Source organism: Lepisosteus platostomus, chromosome 7 (genome assembly GCF_059453375.1).
Source record: "Lepisosteus platostomus isolate fLepPlt1 chromosome 7, fLepPlt1.hap1, whole genome shotgun sequence".
NCBI classification, from domain to species: Eukaryota; Metazoa; Chordata; class Actinopteri; order Semionotiformes; family Lepisosteidae; genus Lepisosteus; species Lepisosteus platostomus.
This window is the reverse complement of record NC_142617.1, coordinates 59432464-59455483: the sequence shown is the minus strand read 5'-3', so window position 1 is coordinate 59455483 and position 23020 is coordinate 59432464. Positions and strand designations below refer to the sequence as shown.

The window sequence follows — 23020 nt, the reverse complement described above, 5'->3', positions numbered from 1 at the left end:
GATCACAGAATTGTTTCCTTACTATCAGTATTTTAAAAGGAGCAGTTCACCAGGGCTGAGAGATTTTCTTTCCCAGTGGGCTCCTGTCTTTGTTGGGGGAAATCCAGAGTGCAAAAACATGAGGCAGCTTAGCAGCACAGCTCATTAACACCAAACCAGCCACTTCCTACTAGGATTTGACAGAGAGGGAGATGGGGCTTGCTTGGGCAGCTGTCAGAGACTCCTTTAGTTGAGATAGGAAATATTTTTGTTTTTCTGAGCTGAGAACGTAGGAAAAAGAAAGACGACTGACTTAAAATGGGGAAACAAGCATGTCTCTATTCATTAGCTGTTATACTGTATTTTATGTCGAATCAGAGAATGACAACAGCAGAGAAGACCTTTGCTCCCTCTGTAGCCCAGACAGTGACTTCAGTGAAAGCTGCAGCACTGTTATTTGAGATACAGACGGAAAGCCAATGCGTATAAAAATGCACCGCCTCTCCCACCTGTCTCCGCGGGTCAGGGGCTCACCTTTTCCTGGTACTGCCGCCGGGAGGAGTCGAGCGACTGGATGAGCGCGGTGGCGTGGCCGATGAACATGGCGTAGCAGGTGGCGCCCACGATCATGCTCAGCATGGTGAGCCACACGTCGGTCATGCCCACAGGGGCCTGCTGCCCGTAACCAATGCACAGCATGTGGCTCATGGCTTTGAACAGGGCGTAGGAGTACTGCTGGCCCCAGGTGTCATTCTGTGAGGGAGACACACATTGACAACATAAATACAAGGTGGCATAAACTTTCGAGATGCTGTTCCGCAAAAACATCACATATCTTATAACAGGGCCAGAATGTTCAGATTATAAATATCATGTGATTCAGACCTTTGGGTGACATTCACTGCTTCAATCCTCTTCTGTTCTCCTTAAATACTCTATGGTCCTCATTAGGCCTAATAAGGTACGATGGAGCAAATTGAAAAAGGAATGTCAAATGTTGGTAGGACACAAGCAGGTTAGAAATAAGAAAATGGAATGCAGTGGGTATCTTTTCCTGAAATGAACTATTGTGCACTTTCTGAGCTCCTTTGGGTAATGCCTGTTGAACAGAGATGGAATAACAATAAAGTGTGATGTGAAGCGACATGTTTAAATCTGTCTGGGGTAGATTTCCCAAAGAACACAAAATCAAATAAAGCCAATTAGTTTGTCTCTGCAAAAGCAAAACATGACAGAACCCCTCACAAAACACACACAGACACTAATGTATTAGCACATAGGCACTAACGGTTTAGCACGTAGCCATTTCATACTGTACATACACGTGCACAGATGAGATGCTCCCGGAAGCAAATTCATCACATGCTTGGGGTGACTTGTTCCTGCATGACCACCCACCTGGAAGATGTGTGGCAGTCATTACGTGCCAGCAACTGCAATACACAGCCAATCACCTGGAGAAGTGACGGTTACCTCACCAATTGAAATAAGAGAGAAAGGAGTAGAATTTAACCTGGAAACCAGGGCTGACACCCATATTCTTAAAAATAATGCCGACGTATATTTAATGACAATGTAGTCAGGACCTTGGTTTAATGTCTTAACCAAATGATGGCACTATCTACAGCACAGTGGTTTTGGTCACCACAATGGGACAACGGTCTAGAAACAGGGAAGATCACCACCAACTCGTCCACCAACACTACTTACAGCAGCATCTTTATTTTCCCTGGGGACGACCCTTTCCAATATTGACTAAGCCCAGTCCTAATTATCTACAAGGTGGTAACACTGCTGTCAATGCTGTAGATATTGCTTAGAATGAAGTGAAAATAAACCAAAGAAGGTGTCCAGGTGATGTAGTCAGTAAGAACACAGAGAGACACATAGAAAGAGTTCAGTTTGTGAGACTGAGTTAATGCCTTGAACTAAGTTGTACTAAGAAAATATGCCAGTATTGGAAATTATTGGAAATTAATTTGGTAGAACATTTAAGGGTTAAACTGTGGACTTCAAAACAGATGTAATAAAAATTGTGTGTCATCACCTTTCAGGGGCTTTTAAACTATTTGCTTTCATGGGGCAATTATCTTCTATGAAATACATCACAAACTCATAACACTTGACATTACACTGTTGGGGCAGTTGTAACTTAGCCTGGAAAGAAGTCAGGTGGTGAAACTTTGTACCCCATATCCTTTGCGTTTTCATGGAGAAAGTGGGTCAAAAGTTCATTGTCTATTAATTTTATAAGTATAATATCAAACGCAGGAATGTCTAAAAGAAGATTAACAATTGGTATTTTGCATTTTTTGCAAAACGCAGAAAAGTGAAGAAGCAAAGAAAAACTATGTTCCACCCGTCTTCATGATCAATTTGATTTTGCTTAATCACTGAAAATTTCAAAGGCTGTCCTTTTCCCTTTTAATTGGAGCTGGTTATAAGGACAAGTCTACTGTTCTCTGTTAGTATTCACTGGCACTGGAGAAAAAGTTCACCGCACCTTATCTGAGCTTTCTGCATTTTCCTTCAATTGGGAACTGAAATTAGATGACATTGTTAAATTAGAATTGGGACAATGGCATCATTGCAAATTTGGCAGTGGATCACTGACTTTAGCATTGTCTGAATGAACATTGATCCGGGTTCTGCAGCAAGGACTGGGACCAGATGGGAAGTGAGGTGCCTCTCAGCTCCGGGCAGCGCCGAGCTCGTACTCACCACCATCTTGTTTTTGGCGACCCAGCAGTCGCTGGGGAAGTCTTGCAGCATGGGCACCAGGAACTGCAGGCAGCCGTCCCAGTGGCACAGCAGCAGCATCATCCCAATCAGGTTGACAATGCGCACCACAGCGCTGGCCAGGTCATAGGTCATGTGGAAGATCTGTGGGTGCAAGAGAAAGCATCTGACTGTATCTTACTGCATCTTACCACATCTTACAGTCTTTCCTCATCGGCAAGCCTGTTGGCCCATTGGGAGCCCATTGGCTTTTTCTCCACTCTATCTTTAGATCAGCTTCTCGTGGCAAGTTCCTGTATGGCAGAGCTTCTGCTTCAGTTTCTTAGACTGCACTTTCAGAGCCTGTGAGATTCTCTCCAGGATTTGGGCAATTTCTGGACCTTGTTCAGCTTTCATATGAAATTGCTGGATTTTTAAAGTCCGAACGCTAAATTGCAACCAATACAAAAGACACACAAAAGTGGGGGAGGGGGAGTTCCAATCTAAAAAAGGCTAAAGGGACAACTGGTCAAGGCGAGCAACTCCCAACTCCAGCTGCCCCAGGTTTTGCGAAAGGAATTTGCAATCCAGTCATGCTTCTTTCCAGAAGACCAGATTCTGGAGTACAAACAACTGAGGCTTAAGAGTATTGCAGTCTGGGCTCCATGTCACAAAATTTTTGGCTGTAGTTAGACCCGAGAACAAAAGGCACCATGCCTGAAGGTTGAGAGTGCAGCCACTTGTGAATCATCTCTGAGCAGCAGCAGCTGAGGCTCAGCAGCACAGCAAGGTTACATCTGAAAGCACGTTAGTCACATATCCCCAAAACGAGTGGGCAGGGACCTCAGAGCAGCTAGAACGGAGAGTGTTAGTGACGCTCTTCGTCTAGAGCCACCGATATGGTGGCATTGCACACGTTCTGTGTGCCTGTTTAAAGTGGATTAGCTGGTGCATTAAGATTTGAGAGGAACGGGAAGTTTTGTCCCAGTCAGGACTACTGTTCATCCTGCTGGTCCAGTTCTGTATTGCATGTAAACAGAGTGGGAGCCGGCAGGAGACTGACTGGACACAAGAGAACAGTCATACAGAGAAGAGACTAGACCCCTTTCAGTGACTGTAGCAACAACTAGGTCAGTCCTGTAACACCTTTTAAATACAAAGGGCACTTTACCTCCAAACTTAAACTTAAATCAAGTTAAATTTCTCTAGGCTTTTGGTGAATTTAAGATAATGAAAATGAAGAATAGTACATTACAGTGTACTCAGTTATATAATAGAATTATAAACTCTCTTATATATTAGAAATCCTTCTATTTGTAAGAGCGAAATGCACTCTAATCTTATTCAGAACCTTCACTTTATGAATGCTGACGATTTATGGGGGAATGCTTAATACACATATATGTAAACACTAAAGACTTCTTCTGGAAATGAATGTGGGATGGAAAAGGAGTTGTTTTAGTATGAAATTATATTTGGGCTTCTGTGTGTCAATAAGAGTGATTCTCATATTTTGCCTACTATAAATACACTGTGTCAACGGTTTTAACAATAAAGACTGTGGTAACAGACAGCTCTGTTAGATCGCTGATCGGATCTGCATACAAGCAGCTGGACTATTGCACAGGGTACAGATCATTTTGATACGTTAATGGCCAAAAACTGAAATGGCCATAGGCAGTGTCATTGCAGGACATCAAACATCTTCTCTGCAACTAGCTACAGTACAACACATTTTTATATGTAGGGCCCCCTAGAGACAGAGTACACAAAGATGCTACTGGTCTAGGAGCATGAATAGTTCTTGCAAACCAAAAGCAACAGGAGGTATTGTATAGGGCAGAAAACCTGTCAGTGAGGGGAAACTAGTTCCATTAGATGAAAGAGCTTGTGGAATCTGAAGAGGTTACAGAGAAGGAAACTGACTCTCCTCCAATTTGAGCTGTGCCTGAGCCTGTCAAGCAATCAGCAGACAAGAAGTCAGTGAGTTTGCAATGATGGAGCTCATCTGAAGGGAGACATGCTTGTCTTTTGGGACAGAAAACAAAAACACCCTCTTTTTTCATAGTGGAAGATTTCTCCTGAGACATGAGAAGTAATTCCACCTTCTAGGAAGATCAATAAAACGTGCAGTAGTCACTTACAGAACTTAATCATCTGAAGTGCAGCAGCCATATCACTCTCAAACACACAACTGGCATCCCACTGAAGCTCAGCAGGTGTAAGCCTGGTCAGTACCTGGATGGGAGACCTCCTGGGAAAAACTAAGGTTGCTGCTGGAAGAGGTGTTAGTAAGGCCAGCAGGGGGCTCTCACCCTGTGGTCCATGTGGGTCCTAATGCCTCAGTATAGTGACGGGGACACTATACTGTAAACAGGTGCCGTCCTTTGGATGAGACATAAAACCGAGGTCCTGACTCTCTGTGGTCATTAAAAATCCCAGGGCGTTTCTCGAAAAAAGTAGGGGTGTAACCCTGGTGTCCTGGCCAAAATTCCCATTTGCCCTTACCAATGATGGCCTCCTAATAATCCCCATCTATGAATTGGCTTCATTACTCTGCTCTCCTCCCCACTGATAGCTGATGTGTGGTAAGTGTTCTGGCGCACTATGGCTGCCATCGCATTATCCAGGTGGGGCTGCACACTGGTGGCGGTGGAGGGGATCCCCATTACCTGTAAAGCACTTTGACTGGAGTGTCTATATATATATATAAGTGTATAAGTGTAAGCAATTATTATTATTATTAAACTGGTTTCACATCTGAAAGAGTTTTTGTTTTGTAGGAATCCTACAAATGTTCTGAGGAATAAGAGCATTAGGATATACACCTCTGCAGAGAAATGCACATCACATTACCCAGCCTCCTTTTCTTCCTGTTCATAGGTTTCACAGACTTACCATGCAGAAATTGTCATGCAAATACTTGAAATGCAGCAAATCATAGGCATTGTGCTACTTTTAACAAAAATTCAGGACACGTGAAATAAAGTTTAGATGTCCCTGAACAACCGTATTAAACTTTTGAACTCCTCAGAAACACAACTATTCTGGGCTGACCAGAATAATGAAATGCAAATCTTAAGACTGTGTTGAAAATATTAAATAAGAGAATCAGTTTTAAAATGCATTGAGTTCAGTTGATGCCAGATTTTCACATTGCATGTATTTTTTTACATTTTTAGTTCGTTAATATCAACTGACTGAACGTAGCATGGCTGTAAATCCAAAAGCAATCTGATTGCATTTTTAAAATTAGCTATATTTAACATCTGAAAGGTGACTTGTTAAGAAAGGTGCCCGTAATTGTATTACCTGCACAACCTACAGTTATTAAAACTGCAAACTGGAAGTGATAAAAAACTGTAAAAAACATCCTCATAAAGATCAAAGAGCATTTTATTGTCCATATACAATTTTGTTGTATTAGGAATTCATCTTTTCACATACCCCAGCTTGCCTTCCATGAGACTCACAGACAGGGAGAGAAGCTTGGGGTCAGAGCACAGGGTCAGCCATTTATACAGCACCCCTGGAGCAGCTGGGGTTAAGGGCCTTGCTCAGGGGCCCAATGGAGTAGGAATCCTTTGCAGGATTTGAACTGGCAACCTTCCAGCCACAGGCGCAGATCTTTAGCCACAGAGCCACCCCCCATTTTACAAAAATGTTTTTATACAATGTGTTGAAATATGTATTGCAACTTTCTGTTTTTTTACAGTTTTCCTCTATTTTACTCTGGTTACAGTTTGCCGCCATTGCATTTAAGTGCAATTGACTAAAATAATACAACAATTGGCCATGATAAATTCTCGTAAGAGCAGTGCAGAATAAAATACCATCTAAAAGTACTGTGCATAAGATAAGATCACATTATTGGCCAAATACTGTACAATTTCTTGCATTAGGAATTTGTCTTTTCACATACCCCAGCTTGCTCTCCATGAGACACACAGATAGGGAGAGAAGCTTGGAGTCAGAGTGCAGGGTCAGCCATTGTACAGCACCCCTGGAGCAGTTGGGGTGAAGGGCCTTGCTCAGGAGCCAAACAGAATAGGCTCCAGTAGTAGTTCCGGCCACAGGCGCAGATCCTTAGCCACAGAGCCACCACTTAGTGCCTTTACGATTTTCTGTGTACTGTTCTGTTCTAGTTTCCTCTTGTGTGTCCGGACTGTGAGTAACTCTTGTATTGTATTGTATTGTATGTATTGTACTATTAGTATATAATTCGTTACACTGTGGCTGTGTTGTGTGTGTTAAGCTGCTGTTGCACTGCAATTTCCCTCACGGGATCAATAAAGTATCTATCTATCTAATGAGGAACTGGACGCTTTATAAATGTAACCACCAGATACTAACTCAAGCAAACACGTTTTAGGTTGAGATTTGGGAGGGAGTTACATTAATCAGGTGGCTGGAATTGGAAAGATCTGAACTCTGAGGATGTCCAAGCAGTCAGAGCCCTGGGAGGACAGCTTGGTCAGGAGTGGGGAGTGTTCGGAGCTTTAGCAAGGACAAAGGAACACAACCGTTTCACACTTTACACATCAGTTAAAGAATTTATAACTAATGCAAAATAGTATGGTTATTAATGCAGATTTTATGAGACAATAAATATGATGTTTGGTCCTACTTTTGGTAAGTCAATGTCTTGCTGCGGTTTTTAGCTAAAAATGTTTAATGACTGAAGGTTTAATAGACCAATAAGCTGAGAATTACAGTAGTTAACGCAGAATGCCACAAAAAAGTGATCCAATGATAGATTCACGCACCACCTAGCAGAAAGGAAAGAGGAATCTGACACTCAGCCCAGAAAGGAGATGTAATTAACATTGTCAAGGATCCATCAAAGTCTCCATATTTCTCGCACATATTACAGTTATAAACATTTTCTGTCCTAAATCATTATTTTCAGCCTATTGTACAACAGCAGAGTGAAAGCACGGTACATTAGTGTAAAATACAGTGGAAGTCAGCAATTACCTTCAACCACATATTAAACCTCATTAACAATTAGGCCATTCTCTCTTCAGAGAGCATGTGGGCAACACAGCACAGAGAAGATTAATCCAGGGGAGCTCAGCACATACTTACACACTGCAAACAAGTGTTACTTTACGCAACAGAGGCTCTTTAAATGACCTCTGTTGAGATCTTTCATTAACCCTCATTATTTACTTTTTATTATAAAAAGTCCATTGTTTATTTGTATATATATATATTTGTAGTTGTAATTATCATTGTTAATTTAATCACTATTTTGATGGCTTGTATTTTCGCCTCGCCTGTGGTCCAGCAGTATTGTCCGTGTCTGTCTGTTCCACCATGCTACATCAAGAATACAGAACCTGCCTCACCTCTGGAGTAAATGGAGTCTTACCTGTCCATCAAGCAGAGGTGGGGGTGGAGCTTAGGGCATTTGACCTGGGCACTCATGGAGTCACAGTTATTATTGCTCTTGATAGCCTAACTGTGTCTGTGTGTTGTTGCACAGCTGGGTAACAGCAGGCCTGTTTTTGAAACTACTAGCAGGAAAATGTCTGGGTGACTTTTCCTATTTTTTTTGTATTTCCATTTAGTTAATGTTTGAATGTTTTTTCCTTGCAGAGGAGCACTTCCATAGATTGAAAGAGGGTTTTCTATAAACATATAGTATCAGTGAAAAGTGTATTTCCACAATTCTTATACATATCACATATGTATAAGATATATATGTATAAGATGCATCTGCAGTTAAACCTCTTTGGTTATTGTGGCAAAGATACGTATTCCTCTGTCAGTAAGGAACTGTATCCAGAACTGTATGTTAAGTTGGCAGGATGAACAGATCACAGTTTTCTACACATTTCTACAAACAAAAACAGCTGTCACTATCTGTACACACTGAGGTGGGATGGATGAGGGTGCTGGAATTTTCTAGAGGGATTCTGCTTAGGGAAAACTCTGCACATTCCAAATATTTTTCCCATAAAATGTATTAACTTTTCTTAACCACCAGCTAGAAAACCAGTTGCACAAAGCCGCTGTTAAGTTTGCAAAATATACCCACATAAAAAATGTTAATGCTTTTTTCAACTGAGCTTGTTTCCTAGTTCTCCAAACTTAGTCTAGATCGACTATTTATACAGTAAAAAAGTTGTCTTTGTTGAAATAATGACTCTTTCAGAGGTGTAATGTGACAGCAGCCTGTTGAAACACTAGCATCTCTACAGCTCATTACTCTGACCATTTGACAATATGATAACTTCCCAGGAAGGGGTATTGGTGTCTGAGTAGGATATCATGATATAACCTTTAGAAAGCTGAGTGGTGCAACAATATAATTTTTCAATACATTCCATAGCCCACACTTCTTCTTTTCTATAATACAAAGTACTGAACATTATAAACATTGTTAACATTGTTATGGGTTATTTTTGCAGCTCTTGCCCAAGGCATGCACTACAATAAGCAGGAGTAATTGACAAAAGGGCACCTCAGAGGAGAATGTCTTTTATTGTTCTTTTAAGGTGAAAAAAATCATTTTTTTCTCAGTTTCACTCCAAAAATATCCACTCATTTTAGAGTGAAGAATATGGAATCACATTGAAGTCCAGGATTAGTCACCTGCTTGGTCTGTGCCTTTTGATTTCAGTTCAGCTCTGACAATAGAAAGTTCACTGAGCTTTCATCTGACTCCTACATCTTCAATCAACTTGATTTGATTTCTCTTTCTATCATGACACACTCAACACAAGATAGAAAATACAAAACCAATTTGAAATTAACCCACTGTTCATAAAAATGTAGAAAAAATGTTGACAATATAAAGAAGTGTTCATTTAAATCATGTTTTTGTTTTCTTCACATTGATAATTGTTTACATTAGTTTAATTTACATTTGCGTGCCAGAAATGTACAATTGAAGATATTTTTGAAAAATACGTCACAACCTTTTCTAATGCTTGTGTAATGATTACTTAGGTTTTGAATTTAATTTCCCTAATTTTCTATGTATGGCTTTTGAGCTTGAAGAAATGAACTGAGTTGACATCTCTGTACTTTTCTGGGTTTTGAAGGGCACGGTATCAAAAACCTTATATAATAAGACCCTCCATTCTGGTTTTCTTATTAAGAATTTTGTGTTCTGGAGACTTTTAGTGATTAAGACAGGTGACCAGCACCTAGACCAGCACTGAGGTCTTTTGGATTGATGTCACCCTCAGGATTTTAATACCCCTCTACACACACAGAAATAACCCCCTCTCTCTCTACACACATTGTATAAGATGTGCGTGACCTATTTCCTAAATAACATTAATAATCCATATTATTATACTCAGGTTCTCAATATAAAGAAGGAAATGGATTATGATTGATGTCAATATTTAAATTTCATGATATATTGTGCAATATCTCTTTAGAGAAGTTAGTTCCTTTAGCCTGTCTGTGTTTGGCTTTTTAGACCAGGAAACTGTCTGAAGCATGATATTCCAGTATGGCTGACATGGTGTTCAGGGGATGTCCTGTCTCAGTGCACACTGGGAATGCTGCATGTCTCACACAACCAGAGGGCCCAGTTGTCATCTGTCATCAATAATACAAAGCACATTCATGGAAAACGTCTGATCCTGCAGTATTTCCTCTGCTGAGAGAAATATTAGGCAACAATTTCATCATATGTAACAATTATCAGGTATAGTCCTGGTACCCACCCTTCAGGTTCTTCATTGGTAAATCTTCCTTTGGATGATGGACAGTGCCCTCTGAACCATTTTCCTGGGAGAAAACAGACTACAGACTTGATTGAGCCCATTTGCACTGTAAATCACTAGATTGTACAGCATTGGATACAGCCTCTTATCAGTTGGGTCCCTTATACTGTAGCTGTGTTCCTCTACTTTTACCCAGAGGTCTAAGCTGCTTGTCAAAATAATGCAAATATAATTCAAAATCTTCAATGACGTTTGTAACGAAAGATCGGGAGGGATGACAACAGCTAAGTTCAATCAGACTCAGCTGTAAGTAATTTGCAATCACTCCTGAAGTCATTTCCTGATTTTTCTCTTTGGTGCAGTTTTTCGCTTTGCAAAGGATACTCATATTTGCTGCTCCAATGAATAGTCTTTTTTGATCCAGCCCTGGAATCTACCTGCATCCACAAGTGTTCCGTCAACTGCTTTGGTATCTCAATCATTGGCTTTTCAGCCTTAGCCAGCCTCATCTACAGGTCTCTTTTCAAGTTCCACGCCTTTCTGATGACTGAGATCTGCGTTGTCTTCCCGTCATTTTCAAAACACCCAGCATCTGTCACGATTGTCTTCCCTCCTCTAGAGGGCGCTCCTACCCTTTTGTATTCCGGTTACTTTAAGTTCCTACACCTGTGTCTCGTTTCCTTTTCCACTATTTAAGCCTGGCGGCTCTGCTATTCTGGGCTCAGTTTTGGAAAACGGACACCCGGAGGCCCGCCTAGCATCAAGTCGCCCCACGTCCGTGGCTTGAGAGCATAGGCTTCAGAATGATGTCCTGACCAGCTGAGTCCGGGGCTCGGAGCTCCTTGCTCCGTTATGGTTTTACCCTCTATGCTCCTGGATCCCTTTTCCCTGTGTTCATCTGGATGAATCTCCCGGTACCTGGACCTTGGACTGCAGCCTGATTTCCCATGTTGGGCTTCCTTCTGGACTAGTTTGCTACGCCCCCCCCGAGCACTGGATCATTGCCGTCATGCCCCCCCTGTCGGTCATCCCGTCCTGATCCTCTCCATGTCTTCCCTTTTGTCCGTCTCCGGATTATACCGTCTGCATAGGGTCTTTACTACGCATTTCACTGGAGTCAGGACCTGCTCCCATGACAGCATCACAACCATTCTCCTGTTAAACCACGCTGTTTCTTCTGGTAAAACCAGGTGGCTCTGGTCAAATACAAACTCGCTGTGATGTTCGCAAATCCTGTCTCATCCATTCCGAAACCTTTCCTGCTACTATCAACTGGACTGTAGCAGAACATGGCGACACTCCATGAACATGAAGTTCAGTTTATGAAATGCATATAAGAGAGTTGTTTTCTTTTTATCTATCAAAGATGCTGTATACAATAAACAAGTCCTTCCTGTAAACGTCTACAGTACATCTCCCAAGAATGTCACCAGAAACACTCCAGTCCAGTCCAGTTCAAAGTCCTGAGCTGCCAATGACCTGCTGAGCTTTTCCTCACATTATTTTTTGTTGCATTTCTTGTACTGTGCTCCAGACAACATGCAGGAAAGTGGGGAAAAAAGAAATACTCCTTCACATTCGCCTCTAGTGTTATTCTTGCATCTGTCACCTTCATTTGCTGTGTGGACTGTGCGTCGAATAACAGGTAAGGAAGAGATCTAGCGATGACGTCATTCAGCACACCGTCAGCCTATTTGAATTCATTCTGCTTCCTCTTGATTCCTTTATTGTCCTGTCCAGACTCTGTCCTCTGAATCTCAGGCCTCACCCTGTATTCTTTCCTAAATGTTCTTAACTTAGTCTGTTGCACGCTCTTCTGCCCAGCATCCAATTCAGTCCTTGGTTCCTCCCTCTCTACCCCTGCTGCTCCTAATGACATCTCTTCGACTCCAGGTCTATCTGGTGTCCTACCTCTGGCTTAGTCAGCTGCTGTCCTGTGGTAACCCTCCCTAGTTTTAGTCTCTATACCAGGCCCTGGATTCATTCATAGCAAATGGTTCCTGTTCTGCCGTTGGTTAACCTACTTTTATTAGTGTAGCTTCAAGCTACTGTGGCTTCTGGGCCAGTGCAGTGCCTTCTCAATTACAGTATTACAGTCCAGAACTGGTGCCCATACTCAATAATACACCCAGCTGCTCGGAGGTTGGCATCCATTGGGCCAGGAACCCAGAGGTTTATTTTGTTATCCTATCCACAGTGCCCACACTGTCAAACACTCAATATGTTATATATAATCATGTGGATTACACCCCATCAGTAGTCTTTATTTTACATCTTCTCACACTCACTTCATAAGTGTGATTCTTACACCATTCCTTCTTTGCAATTTGAAGTAAAACTGGCTGTGTTGATTATTCTAGCAAACTGGAACTGATTGTTTCTTTTTTTATGATGAGTGTTCTTTACGTAGTGTTTTTTGTACCCTTTTAGCGTTATTACTTAAAGACCAGCTCCTCCAGTCCTCGGGGCTCATCATTAGGGTAAGATGTCGCGAGGCCCGCCTAGCACCAGGAAACCCTACGTCCGTCTCCTGAGGGCATAGGCCTCATCCCCGACACCTCCCGCTTTCTGAGCCCGGAGTCTGGAGGATCTCGCCCTGTCACCCTTGGACCTCCATGTTTTGTTCGTCCGTGTGCTCCCCCCTCCCGGGGATTTTAACTTTGTTGGGTCCCAGGATGGATTCCTTGTTGATGGACTCTTGGACTGTGTTTTGACCTGCCCTTGGACCCATCTGGATTTGGATGCCGTTTTGTCTTTCCCGTTCACTGTCTCACAGACTGTCACCATTATTTTGTGCACTATTAAACCCTTGTGTGTTCCCTTTTACCACGCCTCCTGTTTTCTCCAGCTCTTACCGCATCGCATAGGGTCTTCTACAAGATCTGACACGGATTTCAGTCCGTGTTCGTGACAGTCACAGGCGTTGTCAAGATTTGCTGCTGAGCAAATTGTTCCTCCCAGACTGAAACCACCTCCTCAGAAGCTCATCAATGCATTCCCGTCTCATGGTCATCTTATGCCTACCTCGCTTCCATTACAGAACACAGCTCTCACTTTCTCCATGTTTCCATAATTCTGCTTTGATGTTTTGGGGTGCCGCTTGGTTCTTTTTGGGGGGTCCTTGACCCTTGTACTATGGTCAGGAGGTTATCCCTTAGCCAAGCAGGTTAAGCCAAAGTCTGACTAAAACACTCCATGATCCTTTTACTTAATTTATTTAATTAAGTACACTGAATTCTTGGGTGTTGATATTTGTAGTGAAATAACACTTAATTCTAAGAGTAATAATACAGTATGCTTTGCAGCTCCAAGCTTAAAGTAGAAGTGTTACACCTTAATAGCTCCCAGTCTTCGGTTTCCACAGGGACTGATGACTTTTACAAGAGGAGCTTGATTCCGCCTGGCAGCACCTTGATCCAGTATGGCAGGCCCTCTCAGCCACCTGCAACCTGGCAGCTTGTGCCCGTTACTTGCCAGGACAATCCGTGTTGAATCCTAGAGCCTAATTGCCTGTACTCTATACTGTAGATCATTCTCTAGTTAAGTTCTGATCTTCTTACATGTAATGGATCAGCCAGAGCCAAAATTGAAACTCGGTGTATCTTAATCACTGAGTCCAAACGCTGTCTTCATTTCTCTATTGAAATGTAAAGGAATGCCTTACAATGAGAAAATCCAAAAAGGCCTGTCTTTGCTGTTCCTCAGATGTGTGGAAGAATGTATAAAACATTCTTTAGAAATCAATGGGAATTTCTCTTGGCTTTGTGCAGAAACCTAATGTGATGTCTTCAATTACAGAGGAAGGCGGAGTGCTGAGGATAAGCCCGTAATTATTCCATGAGATTCTAAAGGGGTGCCTGTGTTATTGTTGAAATGGGCAGGTATTTGTTTTTTTATAACTAAATCTGTAACAATGCCTCTACTGTTTCTCAGACAGTTCAATGGATGACTGTTATAGCCCACGTTTGTGTCTAATGTGTGGAAAGTGATAAATGCATTGGGTTGCTAGACACCAAAATTAATTTAAAATAGACCAGAAACTACTTCCACCACATACATTGATGTCTGAACCCTTCCCAGTATCGACCAGTTGGGCAATTTAGCAACCGTGCCATCTTTAAATCTAATCTCATCATATCCCAACTGCAAAATGAGATAGGAGCAAACTGACTCTTGGACACAAGGCCTCTAAGGAAGAAAAGGTCTCTGCTGGTTGGGTTGTGATGTTGGTGGAGCAAAAGGTGGCACTCTTTTCCCGAGACAGAAATCTTAGTGTTAGACATTTTGTGAATTCAGGCCCAAAATAAATATGCGTTTGTCACAATGTATGCACAAACACTTTGAAGAGAAATGATCCAGTCAGTGCATCACTTGAGGAGGAAGGCAAAGCTATCCTGGGTGATTGAGCCCCAAGAGAACACAGACAGTTATTCATTTCAATAAAGAGGCCCAGAGCATTTCAAAGCCTTAAATAGCCTTATCAAGACGCTTTCTTCGCTGTTACTTTTCACAGGAAAGCAAACCAAAAACCTATTGTAGAACACTTCATTAATATTGATGATTATTTATTTTTTGCAAAAACATGTGAGAAGCTCTTCATGAACCCTCAAGGTAGGCTGCACAGCCTGTGTCTGCAGGATGTGATGCTGAGCAGGAATGTTGTGAGCAGCAACCAGTACTTAACTAAATCCCATAGTGAGCCGTTTTAGAGAAAGCTACGGATCTGGACATTGTAACTTCTGCTATGAAATTCTGAGGCTCTGAGCAAAGCTGCCTTGAATGACTGGTTTATATTTAAATATAGGGCCAGAATCAAAGGTCATGATAAAGCTGTACCATGTAGATTTGTAGAAACGAAACACAGACATTTATTTTTTCATTTTCTCCAAAACCATTTCAAACAATGTTGCCCAGGCACACCAAGCTCATCTTGCTCAGAGCTGAGATCAGACTTCTGTGTCCATCTCAAATGACAAACAGCACATTGCAGGATTGTGCAATGAATGTGTGAGACTTCATACTGGGCCGTGGCCAGATTTTTGAACAGTCGTGTTTGCAAATATTCTCCAAACACTTCTGAAGGACTGGTGGCCATGGTTTATGTCAAGAGAATAGTTTTCTGCAAAAGTGACTCATCTCCTCTGTTAAATTGCCATCAAGTTGTTCCACTCCCCTGACACACAAGTCAAATAATTCACTTTTGCCTGCTACTTTTTATTTGCTGCTGTAGTTTGTGCTACTGATAACCGTTGTGCACAAGATGGATAGACTGGAGATTTACCCTAATGTGCTGAGAACTAAGTGTTCTGAAATTGTGGATGTTTTCACCTGAAACAGAGACATTGCAGCTCTGCAGTTAAAAAGATACTTCTTCCTCCAAGTCTTCTTTTTACTGATCTCTGACAAACTGAATTAAGCTGTAATGGAATCACAACCTCACAATCCTGTCTAACTGACGACATCCTGTACCTCCAGCAACCTCATATACTGTCTCTCCTGCAAAAAAATGCAAAGCTATCTACACTGGGGAGACTGGAAGGACTAGGAGACCACTTCAGAGAACATGTTAGGGCTGTGAAGATTAAAGATTTCACAGTTCCTCATTTCACCTCTAACGGCCATGATCACACTGATCTCTTCGTCTACGTTCTCAAAGAAGGGTTTCTTAACTCCCACAGCAGAAAGACATCAGAAACAAAAAAATATCCTGAAACTAGGTTCACACCTTCCCCCTTCTCTCAATGACAGACTTATTTTCGTGTCATCTTCTCTATTCATATGCAGGTTTTGATTCACCCCTCTCCACTTCGCACTTCCTGAGTGGCCTCTCTACCTCTCTGCCCCTCCTGCCTCCTCCCCTCTCTCAGCTTTTGTTCTCCCGTGCTATTTAATCTTTGCTGTCTGCCCCGTCTTTCTCACACCTGAAGAAGGCTCCACAGCTGAAACATTGTGTTTCCTTTCTCCTCTTTTCAGCATGGAATAAACCTATTACTTGTTCCTTTGCAACCTATGCATGCTGACCAACTACCTACAACTACCATGCATACTGAAATTTGATATACAGTACATGTGAAGACCTTGTAAACATATACATTTCTTTTTGTATGTTTATACTATATATACATTGACCGACTAAATTAAATATGTACCTTTTAGTGCAAACGTGGCCACATGTGGCTACTGTCTAAGAAACTTGTCTTAAAAGGCGCAACTCACTTCATCATTTTACATCACCAAAACCACAAAACATTTACAGAAAACCTTTTATCAATCAAGAAAGGTTCAACTAGAGCTTCACAAAACCGTTCATTTAATCAAACGTGTCCCGTGCTTGGCGTAGTCGCAAGTGTCCATGGTGTAAATAAATATTTACTTTTGATTCCTACGTCATATTTAATAATTGTTTACCAACAAAACCACAAAAACATTGTATCAATCGATAAAGGACAACTGGAGCTTTAAAAAAACTTTTTAAAAACTTTGTTTTTTTAAAAAAAAACAAGATAATATCACAAAGTCACTTTTTATCTGATGATGCATTTCTAAACTTCCAAAATGCATCGACAAGGTAATCAATGAGCAAGCAAAACAAGACCACAAAAGCAAAAACCAGCAAAAAATATATATATCCCATGTGTTTACCTTATTCTGAAGCACGATATATATCCACAAAAGGATAGACTAACCCACTTCCAGACCTGGAGGAAACTGAACATTATTGACTTTGGAATAGATATTTAAAGCAGGACCGCCAGAAATAAGGTGATCTGATTGGTAAAAAACGCTGTCATTCATTTATTTTCAGCCATTCAGAGCCCTTAGGGGGTTAGACTTCCTCTAGAAGCCTCAGGCTGCATTCTGCCTGCCTTCTAGCTGTCAATCATTGACTCAGAAGGGGTAATCAATCAGTTTCTTATCAGTGCTCCTTTTTTTCACAGCAGAAGGCAACTCTGAGGTTTTTTTCAATGCCTTACAGCAGAAAAAGGCTCACTAGCAGTGTCTAAAGGTTTTTATAGCAATTGCAATGGTTTTTTATTGTTATTGCTTTCAATATTTTTTATGATTTATTTATTATAAGCGAGAAATTTCATTCCGGGTCCAGTCTTCACATAACATGATGTAGAATTTTTTCAAATTGATCAATTTGTCTCAGATTTTTACCCAAGCTATTACACACCTACAACAAGGTTTTCAATCATTTCCAGCTACCTGACAGGCCAAAAATTGAAAATTCTGACCTCTGTAGACCAAAACAACATTTCCGCCTGCTGTTTTTTTTTTCATATTTGTCTGCTGAGTGGACACATTAAGAAATACAATAAATTTGTTCACACTCAAAGCCAAGGGGGTTGGCTTCACTCTAAGACCTGAACCAGGCTCCTGCTATGTTCTGCTGCAGAGATATAATATATAATAGAGATAGAAAGGTGAGAAGGTCCAGACAGACATTGGCTAAAAGGGTCTTCGACAACATTTAAGTACAAAATGCCTTGCAAATGAATTGAGACCCTCGCATAGTTTTCACATTTTGTTGTTTAAGGTTTGCAGTTATGTAATTTTGAAGTAGCAATTAACACTGTATGTAGTATATACACAACCTACTCCACACATTCAAAGTAAATGACATAAATAAATAGACAATCCAGATGTGGATGGTGTAATACAGAGGTTCATAACACTGACACTGGATCTGATCAGTGATGCTGCAAATGTACAGTATCTAAAATGTTAATGGCTTCAAATAAAGAAGGAAACTCCAAAACGCCTACAAGCCCAGTCCCTGCAAAATAAAGACAGGCACCCACATGGTACTGTACATACACAACAACAACAAACATGTGAAACAGGAAATCTGCCAGAAATTAACCAAAATTCAATAAAGACAATTATACCCTTCAGCGTATTTGAAACAAGATCATTCAAAGCACATTAGCGATTCATTGTGCTGTTGTGTGTAATTTTTCAATATAAAACATAAGATTTTCAAATGACTCCCTCCATATCCACCATATCTCTGGAATGTCGTCTGTGCTGCAGACCCATCAGTCTCAACAAGCTGAAATGCCAGTATTAATAGAAATGGCCTCTGCTCAGCACAGTAAACAAACAGATGGTATTTTTCAAAAGCTTTTAACACTGTGATCAACATCAGACATCATGCTTTTTTATTACCTGAAAATGCTTTTTATTACCTTACCATTACCTGAAAATGCCCTTATTTTGTTACACAGGTTTAAATATACAGTAGTGTGAGAAAATGTATCATTTTATTATTTCCCTTCACCGTGTAATAATTACACGAGAACTCCAGAATACTGGGTTAACAAAAATAAAGTCACTTCAAGCATTTCATTCCTTATGAAATCCAAATGCACTACTCACTTTAGAGGAATTAGAGTGTAGAGGATCATGCTGATCCCAAAGTTCATAGATTATCCCTACTGGGGTAATTCACTGCAGAGGGTGGGTCAAATGGTACTTAGCATAAAACATTTGCAAAATATTCAAAAGGAGCCACCTATATTTTCCTGCATAGTCATCCTCATTAGCAAGGCATTGTTTTGAATGATACCTGAATCTTTCTGAAATATCTTTTCTGTTGCCTTGCTCAGGTGCCTCTTCTCTACCCTGAGAATGTCTGTGAGGCTGTGGGGCTCAGCACTCCTGGGACTGGGCTAGGACCAGTTCATCTGGTCTTGGCTTCTGGTGCAGCAGTAACTCCTCCAGCTTCTGAGTCTGCTGTCTGCAGGGGCCAGTGGTGTAACAACTGGTGTTTCCAGATTAGATGGTAAAAGATAAAAAAACATGTGGCAATTCTCAATTAATAAATGCAAACAAGTTGTCAAAGGTGTCTAGGGGTGGTCATAATTTTCTGAAATTTGAAAAACATCAATTAATTTTCATTGTCTACCCTCCAAACTTTTAATAGATATTAGTGAATGAATTCACCCAACTGCACCCAACCTGTGCTCCAGCGCAAAGGTCTGTAGATGTTGCCTCATAAATGCAAAAAGTTGAGAAACTTTCGCCACTTTTACACCCTGTGAGCTACACAGTGCTTTTCAGGAGATTAAGCACCTGTCTAAGAAGCAGTGCACCTCTCTCCGGGAGCAGTACCAGCTCTCCGGTAGCTGTCCAGGCTCAAGAATGTGATTGCTCAGCAACTGATGCTGCCCTGGCCTGCTGGAGCCTACTCACCTCCTGCAGCACAAAGGGGTTACTAATGACAATCAAGGCTTGAACCAGCAACCTTTCAGGATACAGGACTAAACTGTATCTACAAATTTATTGAATGACTGAGAATGACTGAGAAGAGACAATCATAGACTGACCAAAAAAAGCCCTGTTTCCTTTTTAAGGCCATGTAAGGTGCCAGATAATGATCCGTTTGTACTTAGAAACTCTTGTTTTGTATCCATATTAAGTAGCGCTCTGTATTTCCACAGGACGATATGTCAACACTATCTGTTCATGCCTTTCAACTTTCTAAAAACTTTATCCCACTAACACATATTTATCATCAGTCTTTTCATTTGGATGAATTTGTCCCATTGATTATTGATGTATTTATACATTTTATATATTCGTCCTTTGCTGGGGGAGTGTGATTGAAAGGACATGTTGTTCTAAAACACAGTAAATTAGAATAAAGTAATTCATGTGGAAACAGAAATATTTTATCAGAATACTGTTCAGTGGGTATCATTTTCCAAGCTTCAAAATCTGACATTGTACATGTGCCGTGTCTATATAATTTATAAACAAGCCGTAAAATTATCCAAAAGCAGCTTACAGCTACTTAAACAGCTTCAGTCTATACTGGTTTAGTATTAAGGTTGAGCTGGCCTTATTGTGAACATCTCTTATTTAGGTTACTGTAAGAGATTAGTCATTAGCATGTTAATTTGGATTTCATTTAATAAACACACTGTCTAATTTAATTCAAGACACTTCTGTGTGTAAAGAAAAAAATAAATTAGAGGAGGAAACGCAGCCAATGTTTTATTTAATAACACTACATTAATAAAATTGTGACTATGCACACTTTTGCTGCCTATCTAGTGGCATTATTCATCTGTTGTTTGGATATCTGCTCCTTAGATATATTTCCATATAAAATGGTCTCTTATTCTTCTTAATTTACACTTAAGGAACTGTATTCTGCAGCTGACAGAGTAATGTTCAAAGCAAACCAAAGTCAGAATTATAGGATGTACATTATCATCCTGAACTGGAAGATAAGTTCTTGGCTCCAGGACAAATATGCACCTCCCAGTTTGTGACTGTTAATTCAATGTGGAAATGATATAAACCCATGGCTGAGCTCATGAAAGGCTGCTTCTGGATTCCTGAGGTGACAGGGAGCCTAAAAGCCCAGCTGTGGCTCAGGCTGGGAGGGCTTGGCTCGATCGTGACACCCTTACCACGCAGCAGCTCCCCTTCTGGCTGCGCTGGCCCCAGCGTAGCTTCTGAAGCTGCGTCTGTCCTTTCTCTGGTACCCCAGCACTGCCGCTGCTGCTGAGGAGAGCAGTGAGTGGGAGGAAGGTGGCCTGACAGGGACACAGCTTGGTATGGTTGGAGAAAATGCTTTTGTTTGATGATTTTCTGCGTTCAACAGCGTAGTGTGTGATGTTTATATCACCCAGAACATCACACACTACCTCGGGGCGTCTTTCCTAACGCAAACCGACACAAGACCTGGTGAGGAGCATTTCACCATCACTCTCCTTCCTTGTACGGTTCTGATGTGTGACCACATGTGCTGTAACCATGCCAGCTGCAATCAACACCCGGGAAGCGAAATGTCGCTTTTCATTTTTCTTGAGGGCTACACAATTCCAACATGCTGCTCTTTCTCTCAGTCTAGAAACTGCTCAAGGGTCCATCAGGTCAACTTCCATTCTCCCTGAAAGAATGCGTCGGCGTGATGAGCTTCTCCCTTCGAATGCTCCTGGAAACAAGAAGCTGTGCAGGCGGCTGGGGGACATGCTGGACAGCAGGTCAAATCAATATTCTCTGACATCCAAAACTTCATGTTTCAAACACAGCTTCTTCCCGATGGCTATTAGGCTGCTTAACAAGTAATGCGCCATTAAAAATGTAGCATTGTGCTTTATGGCCTGTATCCCATTTAAATTGCACTTATTTGTCTATGTTTATATTGCAGAGTATCAACTCGGCATATATTTAGGTTTTTTTGGTATATTGTGTATTCAGTCCTGTAATTATATTCTGTATGTTACTGTTTTATGTCTGTAGCAAAGCTGTACCAACAACAATTTCCACCGTCCTCGGTCATGTGGCAGTGAAGATTCTATTCTGTTTCTCCTCCTGCGGCTGGGGTTCAGTCGTTAATCAAACCTGTGAAGTCAGCTTGGAGTCTTGCTCCTCTCATGGAAAAACACGTTGACACCAGCTGAGGGAGAGGGACGAAGGTGTCTGGTCATTGCTCAGGTGCCGATCTTATTTACACTATTTAATGAATTTGATGGTGGCTGCCTGCTGCACTGCAGAGCATCTCAGTCCCTTCCTTATACACCTTCTTTAGGAATTGCATCAATACACCCTGCCCACCTCATGAAAGGCGACGGCTAAGGCTACAAGGTTTAATTTCAAATGAGATAGTTGCAGTACCATTGCTCAGGTGCGCACATTCTCCTCTAATGCTGTGAAAATGGGGCAGCTTTGTTTCTCTCAGTTGGGCCACACTATGGGAGGCTTTAAAAAAGATTCTGAAAATGAATCTCAAAATATATTAAAAATATACATATAAATAGAATTACATTTCCATATAGGGCCTGTATTTTGTTTAAAAATGGTCAAAGTCCAGGTGGAATCATGTGTATATGACATTCATAGTGCTAGGGTGGCTCTGTGGCTAAGGATCTGCACCTGTGGCTGGAAGGTTGCTGGCAGAGGATTCCTACTCTGTTGGGCCCCTAAGCAAGGCCCTTAACCCCAACTGCTCTAGGGGTGCTGTACAATGGCTGACCCTGCACTCTGACCCCAAGCTTCTCTCCCTGTCTGTGTGTCTCATGGAGAGCAAGCTGGGGTAGGTGAAAAGATTAATTCCTTATGCAAGAAATTGTATAGGGGTAATAAGGTGATGTTATGTTAAAGGCAGAACATGAAATAGGGTGAAATACTACTACAGTGTTTACAGATGCTCTTGCAGAAACTTGTTAAAAGAATAAATGTAGGAATCTAAGTGCTGTCTTTTGAATTATTTAAAATGTTGTCCTTCCTTCACCCAGCATTTCATTTTTGTGAATGAAATGTCATAGGATGTCATAAACTATCACTCTTTAAATTAGTCTCAGGAGTCACATTCTGCACAGCCACAGTGTGTGTAGGTACAGTACATTTGAGCGTATGTCTCTCCTGTAGGTCTTTCCCTGTAGACCTGTGTATTCCCTAACCGTTAAATGTGTATTCCTTTACTGTTGGTACTGTAAATGTGTGTGTCTAAATGCATATTTCTAATGTTATGGTACAAATGAAGCTGGTTTAAAAGGAGAGTTTCAGTTCTTTCTAAAATGTGCACCACCATTTAATGCATAACCAGAATGCCAAGCCTTACAAAAAACAACCTGTGCCTTGTTTTGCTCTTTCTTTCCCCACTGGAAATAACATGA

The 23020-nt window shown here is 41.2% G+C and overlaps 1 protein-coding gene across 1 annotated transcript in view; it reads right to left on the bottom strand.

Annotated features, from left to right (window-relative positions):
* Positions 1–23020, bottom strand: part of hcn4 (hyperpolarization activated cyclic nucleotide-gated potassium channel 4) — a 92981-nt gene that overhangs the window by 32348 nt on the left and 37613 nt on the right. Inside the window, exons 3-4 of the mRNA XM_088641458.1 lie at positions 2701–2862; positions 514–732 (exon numbers count right to left, since the gene is read on the bottom strand). Of these exons, the coding sequence (XP_088497584.1) occupies positions 514–732; positions 2701–2862 (381 nt within the window). The remainder of the gene's footprint in view (positions 1–513; positions 733–2700; positions 2863–23020) is intronic.